Genomic DNA, 9547 nt, shown 5'->3' on the forward strand with positions numbered 1-9547 from the left:
TGTGTGTGTGTGTGTGTGTGTGTGTGTGTGTGTGTGTGTGTGAATACACAAGTACAGTGGTGCTGAGAGTCAACCATACAGAGCCAGGAATGAAATTGCATACCTCCTGCATATCAGGCATGTGCTCCAGCGCTGGAGCATTTCCTGGCCCCTGACCACACTCACCATACTCTCTCTCTTCCTCCTTGAGCTCAATGTTCTGCTCCTTGTTCAGTACACACAGCTCAAATGTTACTACCTGATAAAAGCCATCCAGTTTATCTTTTCTCTCTTCTTTCTTTCTTTCTCTCTTTCTTTCTCTCTCTCTTTCTTTCTTTCTTTCTTTCTTTCTTTCTTTCTTTCTTTTTTTCTTCTTTCTTTCTTCCTCTTTCTTTTTTCTTGTAATTTTTATTGTGACCAATGTGAATTACAAGTCTGTCACATTATATGTAAGGTACTTAGTGGCAGTGAATCAGGACTATCCCCACTACCACTGTTGTCTTCCCTCCACTCCTGTTCCCAGCATGCATCCCATACCTCCCTCCTTTGCCCCCTGGACTGCTAATGTAACAGCAGTATACCCTTTGTATATAATTTGTTGTAGATTGGGGGTCTTGATTCTGTTGTCGTTGACTTTGGGTTTTAGTTCTGATCATTTTTTATTTCCATTCAAATTTTAAGTGACTGTTTGCTCCTGGTATCATCTACACTCCCCCTCACCCACCCACCCCCCCCCCACACACACTCAATTTATGAGGCAGAACAAGATGTTGGAAGACAAAACAAAACAAACTACCAACAATGGCAAAAAACACAACAGCAACAAGAAAAAAACAAAACAACAATAATAAAAAAGGGGGGGGAATGAAGAGAGCTAGTGTGGCAAGGTTTTTTTGTTTGTTTTGTTTGATTTGCATAGTCACAATAAGTATTAGGGATATTAGAAAGGGAATTCCCTTGGCCTAAGGGTTTTCTCCATTCCTAAAGCATACTGTCATGGTAACAGCTACAGGCTCCAAACATGCTCATTATCAAACCCCAAAGTCTTTTTATGGTGCCAGGAAACCTGCTCAGTTGTGGCTGACTAAATCAGTTCTCTGTCATTAGAGATCTTGGTATTTGCACAGATCCTAGGACAAAGTCTAAGATTTTTTTATGGTTCTAGAAGTTCTGCTCTGTCACAGTTGTTGTAGTCAGTCTTCTGTAATTAGTGGTCTTGATTTTTGCACAGATTCTAGAATGAAGCCTAGTATAGAGTCTTTCCTTATGGTTCCAGAAGATCTGTTCAGTCACAGTTGTCAAAGTCAGGAATGTGTTCTTATCCCTAATAGATAAGAGCTTGTTACTATACATAAGATTCCCCCTTCTTTAGTATGCCTATGCAACAGGGAATGGTGTCATATTATATTGCTGGTGCTTTGAGGGGGTAAGAATGATAGGCTATATACCTTCTCTGTGCCCTGGTTTTATACTATCTCTTTTTCCAACACCTTTTCAACACCTAGCTCAATCTTATGCTGGCCTTTCTGTTTGTCATTTCTTTTTCCAAAACCATTTTTGGGACAGTTAGACAATACCAAACCCCATGTCAAGGGATTAAGGCTCCTACTGGCCCCCCATGGCCACCAGTCATTTCTTGTGGCACTCATAACATGCATCATCAATTCCTTTACTCACTGTCACCTTAGATCATAAACTTCATGATAAGAGTCATATCCATTTCCCCTCCTTTGCCTTCCTCTTGTTTCTGCAAGAAATTGAGATTACATTTGGTTTTAGTTCTTGCTAAGGGTCATCAGGGGTTGCATATTGGTTGTGAAGCTTGCCCTTTATTGTGGGACTGAGAGTTTAATCCCTTGCAAAATTTTCTTGCAAGAAAGCACTGAACTATCCTCAGCCACCCCAAGAATTTTGTTCATGTTATGTAACAGTATCTTTCTAGTGCTGGCAAATATACATATTTATGTGTGTGTGTGTGTGTGTATATATATATGCTGAAATCTGAGCATTTGTAGCTATAATGGACACAGAAGTAAAACGTGTGCCTACGCTTAAAGTAAAAATGCTTTTGCTCTAAATATTCTTAACCAGAACTCTCAATGAATGGACTTAGAATTAATCCTAAATTAATTTTGTAGAAAATTAAACCTGATTTTCAGAGCAAGAGTTCAGTAGTCCACAAATTTAAAGAGATAAATGTTCATAAGCAAACAGAGATCTTGTAGGAACATGCATTGACTTGATTTCTCCTTCATTGGACTCTCCTCATTCTGCTAAAAGTGAGGCTTGATTCTGACCTTCCTTCCTTCCCTCCTTCCCTTTCTCCCTCATACTCTCCCTCCTTTTCTCCTTCCTTCCCTCCTTTTCTCTCTCCTTCCCTCCTTTTTTTTTTTTTTTGTTTTTTGTTTTTTGTTTTTTGTTTTTTGGGCCACACTCGGCAGTGCTCAGAGGTTACTCCTATCTGTCTGCTCAGAAATAGCTCCCAGCAGGCACGGGGGACCATATGGGACACCGGGATTCGAACCAACCACCTTTGGTCCTGGATCAGCTGCTTGCAAGGCAAACGCCACTGAACTATCTCTCCAGGCCCTCCTTCCCTCCTTTTCTCCCTTTTTCCTTTCTTTCTTCCCTCCCTTTCTCCCTCCTTTCCTTCTTCTGTTCCTCCCTCTTTTTGCTTTTGGGTCACACTTAAAGGTGCTTAGGACTTACTCCTGGCTCTGCATTTAGGGATCATTGCTGGTAAATATCAGGGGGCCATATATGGTGCCAGGATCAAATCTAGGTCAGCTACATGCAAGGCAGGCATCCTTCCTGCTGTACTATCACTCCAACCTTACCTCAATCTTAAAGACAAAGCTTACTAGCTTCAGAATCTTATGCTACCCTTTCTTCCATCTCCAAATATATTCTACCTCCTCTAATTTCTGGCTCTGAACTCAGGTCACCCAGATCCAGCTGGGGTCAGCTGCATTTGAGTGGCTTACCTGCTGTAAGGGCTTACTGCTGACCCTCACCTCCTCTCGTTAAAAAAAAAAAAAAAAGACAGCTCATTTGCTTCTATTATATCCTCTCCCATGGTCTCCCCTTTGCCTCTGCCTCCACTAGAACTATAGACAAGGTCAGACAAAAAGTTGAGTAGTAAGTGAGAGCACTGTGATTCCTTATTCAGTTGTGGGCCAATCTTCCTTGAGTCTGAGAGGTCATGTGTTCTCAATCAAAGAAGATGGTTTTGATAATCCCAACAAGACCAAGAAGTTTAAATTGTCACTCTCCCCACCATACTGTGGGCTGGGTCCAAATATATTGCAATAGCATGACATTTAGCTTGCAGCTTTTGAGTTTGCAGCAAGTTTTCATTCTACAGCAATGTTATGATGAGTCTAGCCTTAATCTTACCAGCAAGAATCCTGAACGACTTGTTCCTTGTGCCCATACAATTTTCAGAATAACTGTCTACTTGTTGGAACAGATTGCTGAAATTTTTCTCAGGAGCATTTGAAGGAACCGAGGTAGGATTCAGGTGACAATTCCTTTTGCCTTCCCAGAAACATGATTATGCAGTCTGTCTAAATGGGGATTTGGCAAAAGAGCCCCCTGAATCTGATGTTTTCCTAAGCACACACCGAAAGGGTGGTAGATATTTGAATTGGCAGTGGACTGCAGTAGGTGGAATTAAGCACGTTGTGTTCTTTTCCACATGGAGTCATATATAATCTCTGCAACATATGATGAGGTTGCAATAAGAAAGAAAATATGCACTGTGTGTTTTGGTTTTCTTCTGGATATAAACTCTAAGAGATCTCTCCAGACTCTAAAACCTGAGAGCACATTGTACCTCATTGTCATGATTTATATAACTCTTATCCTTGGTCCAGGTTTTATTAATTTTCACATCACGATTTCATCCTTTTCCCTATTTTACTTTGCACAGAGTAAGTATTCAATGGTTCTTTGGAACAGTTTAAGATACTTTCCTTGGACCTGTTTTTTTCCTTTATTTCTATTGCCCAATCTCAGTACGTGAATCATTTCAACATTAGAAAGGCGTCTGTAAGAGACTCAATCTGGGGTATTGGCCCAGATCTCAATAGTTTTCATTTTCCTTTGGGTAACTAATCTATAGGAGTAGTATCCAGTGGTCACATTATAGTTCTGTTATCCCAATTCCTTCACCAAACTTTGCCCACCATAGCTGATTTATCCTGGGATTATATCTGACTGGGTTCCTCAAATTTTACTTGCAGATATTTGACACTTTAAGAAAGTATGGATTAAAAAAAAAAAAAAAAAAGACAAGAAAAAAAGAAAGAATAAAAAGACAAAAAAAAAAAAGAAAAAAAAAGAAAAAAGAAAGAGAAAAAACAAAAAAAGAAAAAAAAAAAAGAAAGTATGGATTTTAACAGGTCATGTTGAACATTGGGATCTTGGAGAAGAGTTAATGACTTAATTTGGATACTACCTCGTTCTTATTGTCCCTGAGGTCTTGTTTATCAGCTTCTCAAATTGCTTGTACTGAGGGCATTTCATGATCTAGTTGACTATGGTTAATTTCATACTGCATATTCTCAGTGGAGCCAGTGCAACAATTGAAAAAATCACAACGAAAGCCTGCTGGGCTTTGAGGCCTGACACTGCCTTCTTTTCACTGTGGTAAGTTATAAACCGCTCTGAATCATGCATATTTGTCTTTGAATTACCAGTGATTTAAACCCCTGCTGGCAAGAGGACACTGAAGAGCAGATAAAATATTAATAAGAGACATGACAGAGAAAGTAGATTCTGAGGCTGAGGAATAGCACAGTCAAGGGTGTGCACAGAAAAACAGAGGCCAGTTAGGGAAGCAGGAGTGAAACAAGTTATTTTCAAATCTGGATTTGATCCCTTTGTCAAGGCAAGGACAATACATTCAGAGAGGTTTGCCATGGAAAATAAATTATATTTGCAGACCCCAGAGAAGAATCATGCCACCTGAGGTAAGAGGACATGAAGGAAGCATGAAGGAAAGAAGGAAACCATATTTTTCTTAGGCAAGAATTGACCAGTCAGGTAAGTTTAGGATGATGTACAAGACCAAATGATTTTACTGGTTTTCAAGCATTGACACTGAGTTGTTTTAGGCTGAAGGACAGTGACCTTGAAGGTGAGAATCCATAGTAAAAGTAATTTGGGGTCTGAGCTCTGTATTGGTTGGCCTTTCAAAGGTACATTTGGGAACTCAAGGGGTTTAGTGACGTGTGTGATGACATGATTCGAAAGTTGAGGAATGGATAACTGATGGTGAAAGGCTGTGGCTAGACTCATTTTAACCCCCTGAATGTTGTGCTACATAAGTGTGCTGCAGCCATGCATGCACTATGACTGTTCTTTGAAACAGACATGGATTCAAACAAAAGAGAATTTATTGGCCTGATTTCAAAAACTCACAAAACAGGACTTAAGAAACTGGGCAGATCTGGGAGTTGAGGAGCAGGTGGGAGAAAAGGTTGACAGCTTTTCCCTTTCTTTCCACCACTCAGTTCAACTGTCCGGCGGCATGGTTCACCTCCCAGCTGCAATGGCAGAGCGCGGCCGAACAGGTCGAGTCTGGGCTAATTGCCTCTTCCCACTCAGTTCCACTGGAAAATTCCAAAAGGGAGCATTTCATTGGCCGAAGGAAAGCTACATACCTGATCTGTCAGACCCACCAAAATAACATAATGAGAGAATTCCCAAAAAAGAACACAAGTGATCTTCCCAGAATGAAACTGGAGTGTGTGCTGGGCATCCAAATATATAGCAAATGTCCACTACAAACTAAACTGGCACATGGATGACTGCCAGCATCCTGAGCCAGAAACAATCCCCCAAGTTAGTGGGGAAGAATCAGGAAGTGAAGGAATCTAGCACAAGCTGTCTTTGCATGCCAGCTGACCCCTTCCTTAGAATCCTCAATTGTGGAAGTGAGAACTTATTGCCCCCACCCCCAACTCAGCACCCCCCCCAATGTCAGATTTAGCCTGTGCAGCATTGTTCGTTACTTCTGTTGTTACACTTTCCTATGGAATCATTTCAAATCTTTATTTCCTGATGATCCAACATCCTTCTGTAATCAACTAGCAGGGGATGAAGCCTGCCAAAGCCTTAGGTAGCAACCCCGCCTGGCACCATTTTTAGCCACATCCTGCACTCACAGCAACCCAGTTCAACTGTTGCCAATTTTGTTTTGTGAAAATTGGGTTGCCAATTTTGTTTTGTAAAAATTGATTTGCCAATTTTGTTTTGTGAAAATTTCCACAGCCTTCTGGTAGGCTAGTGTTCACACATTCAACCCCAAGATGCAGTGACCTTGGTTAGTAGACTGCTCTTTTGTTGCTAGCCCTGCTATGACTCCAGCTTCTAGCCATCATGGTTCTCTTACACTGGACGCTTTTATTACTGGCCATCAGTTCAGATGCTGAAGTAGCTGAACAATCCCATTTGGTAAGTCAGGTCTATCTTTGGGAACCAAGAGAAACAAAAGAGCCTATATTGAAAACCAAGACATTTAGGTCAAGGTCTCAAGCTTCTTTTTTAATAAGGTTCCAAAGTCAGAGGCTTGTAATTCTACAAGAGAGAGCTCCAAATTCTACTTAAAAAATCTGGAATTTTCCGTAGAAATTTTTAATTGGTCCTGAATTTTCCCTTTGCAAAATACTACAGTGTTACAAGGTTCTACACAGTTTATGTACATTACAGACATTTACCTCCTAGATTCCTTGGTATTTATATTTTAGCTCCATTTGATAGAAGTTCAAAAAGGTTAAGTAATTTGTTTCAGTTTCACCCAATTACTAAGAGCCAGAATATGGATTTAGACTCAGCAATCTGACCTCAGAGCCCCTATGTTTTTTCCACTACACTTAAATCCATAACTCTCTCCTATAAGTATTCTTTCTTGTCCTCTCTCTCTCTCTCACTCTCTCTGTCTCTCTCCCCCAGAGAATTGTTTTGAGTCTCCCTGTTTTTTGTTTTTGCAACTTTATTAAAGTATAATTTACAATCTATAAAATTCACCCATCATAAATGTGCCATGCAATTATTTAAGTGAATTTATAGAATTATAGAATCATCACAATGATAATAAAGTTTTTAGAAGATGTCCATATGACATTTGGAGGACATTTGGATTATTTCCAGTTTGAAGTGTAAGAAAAAATATTTTCCCTTCTATCTTCTGAATTCTTGGCTGAAAGGCTTATAATAAAAGACAGATTAACAACAGAGAAACAAGCTGAAATTTATTAACATGTTTACCCCATGTATACAGAGGAAAGAGAGGAAAATAGTAACTCCCTGAGTTTACCTAATCTACCAGCTCACATACCATTTTCAGCAAAAGACAAAAGAAAGTTGTTTATGGGTGGTGGGGGTAAGAGAACAGTGGAGAATAGTTCTAGGAGGAGATTACTAGGAAAAGAATGGCAAGATGGGGCCAGAGAGATAGCATGGAGGTAAGGCGTTTGCCTTTCATGCAGAAGGTCATTGGTTCGAATCCTGGCATCCCATATGGTACCCCCAAGCCTGCCAGGAGCGATTTCTGCACATAGAGCCAGGAATAACCCCAAATGCAACTTTGAACCAGCCTTCCCACTGGTGAGGTTCTCTTGTGATTTAGATTATCCTTCTATTCGGGCCGGAGAGATAGCACAGCGCCATTTGCCTTGCAAGCAGCCGATCCAGGACCAAAGGTGGTTGGTTCAAATCCTGGTGTCCCATATGGTCCCCCGTGACTGCTAGGAGCGATTTCTGAGCAGAGAGCCAGGAGTAACCCCTGAGCGCCACTGGTTGTGACCCAAAAACAAACAAACAAACAAACAAACAAAAAAAGAATATCCTTCTATTTCAGGTACAACAAGGGAAACTTCCTTATAAGTGTCAATTTCCTTTCAGAGTGTTTCCTACATTTGATATTTCTTCAAATAATCAGCTCAAAATACCACTTGCCAAAGATTCATATTTTGAAATGGCATATTTTTCTAGCCTTTAACTATGAATAATGCAGCTAAGAGCATTTGCATATGTTTATGTTATTGTAGGACTTATTCTCTTGGGTAGAGATTTAGGAGTAGAAATCCTGGGTCATATGGTTAGTGTATACCAGGGGTCTCAAACTCAATTTACCTGGGGGCTGCAGGAGGCAAAGTCAGGGTGAGGCAGGGCCGCATAAGGGATTTCGCTTACCGAATATTCGCAATAAAAAAATCGCATTAGTAAGAAAAAAATCGCATTACACATTTGCATACCCCGAACGGAACTGCTTGGCGTATGCGAATGTTTAATGCGATTTTTTTCTTACTAATGCGATTTTTATTGTGATTATTCGGTAAGCGAATAATCGCGAATACTGCAATATTTGAAGGCCAGCCTCGGGCCACAAAATGTTGTACGGAGGGCCGTAAACGGCCCGCGGGCCGCGAGTTTGAGACCCCTGGTGTATAGTTAAAATTTCTAGAAATTAAGAAACTTAAATGATTTGTACTACTTTATATTCCCAAAGTCGATGGTGAGTTCTGATTTCTCCAGATCCTTGACAATTTGTGATACTGTTATATTATTAGCAGCAATTCTAGTGTTGGGTAACTCATTATAATTTTCATTTGCATTTTTTATTATTATGTTGAACATTGTTATGTCTTTCATATGTTGATTGATTCTATTTAAATCTTTTATTCACTGGGGCAGGAGAGATAGTATAGCACGTAAAGTTTTGCGTGCAGCCAATCCTGGCTCAAAAACCTTGTACCACATAGGGTTTTCTAAGCATCACCAGGGCTCACTCCTGAGCACATTCAGGAAAAACTCATGAGCACCACTGGATGTGGACCCCCTCCAATTCATGAAAGAATAAAATAAAGTCTTTTGCTTATATAAAAATCAATTTGTTTATCTTTTTAGTGAATTATGTGTTCTTTGTATTGTGGATACAAGTACTTCATCAGGCATGTTATTTATGAATATTTTTCACCAGTTTCTGGCATGCCTTTGGTTTTTCAATATTGTTTTCTAAAAAGCAAAAGGTAAAAAATATTTCCAGTATATGCAACATGGTTACAAACATGTTTGTAGTTGGGTTTCAGTCATAAAAAGTACACTCCCCTTCACCAGTGCAACCTTCCTGCCACCAATGCCCCCCATCCCTTTCCTATCTTTGAAACAGGCATTCTATGTCTCTCACTCACTACCATTGTCATAACACCAATCTTTGTGGTAAGCTTCATATCATAAGCTGCCCTTTCCAGACCTCATCTCTATTATATCTGGTTATTATTAATGGACTGTCTTTTATTTTTCTTAAATTCCACAAGTGAATGAGACTATACTGTGCCTATCTCAGTAGTTTATTTAGAGTCAGATTGCAAGTTCTTTTTTGTCTGAGAATCTTTTTGGTCCCTTCTTCCATATAAAAGAGAGACTTGCTGATTAGTGGACTCTAGGTTGAAAATTTCTTTAATTCAGTAATTTGAATATGTCATTCCACTCTCTTCTTGACTGGACTATTTTGTATGGGAAATCTGGTGTAATTCTTAATGTTCTTTATTTTATACTTAAG

General features: G+C 39.7%; 1 protein-coding gene across 1 annotated transcript in view; it reads left to right on the forward strand.

Annotated features, from left to right (window-relative positions):
* Positions 1 to 5671, forward strand: part of CDC7 (cell division cycle 7) — a 35719-nt gene extending 30048 nt beyond the window's left edge. Inside the window, exon 14 of the mRNA XM_049772560.1 lies at positions 5411 to 5671. Coding sequence (XP_049628517.1) covers positions 5411 to 5671 — 261 coding nt within the window. The remainder of the gene's footprint in view (positions 1 to 5410) is intronic.
* The last annotated feature ends 3876 nt before the right edge of the window (positions 5672 to 9547 follow it).

Source organism: Suncus etruscus, chromosome 4 (genome assembly GCF_024139225.1).
Source record: "Suncus etruscus isolate mSunEtr1 chromosome 4, mSunEtr1.pri.cur, whole genome shotgun sequence".
NCBI classification, from domain to species: domain Eukaryota; kingdom Metazoa; phylum Chordata; class Mammalia; order Eulipotyphla; family Soricidae; genus Suncus; species Suncus etruscus.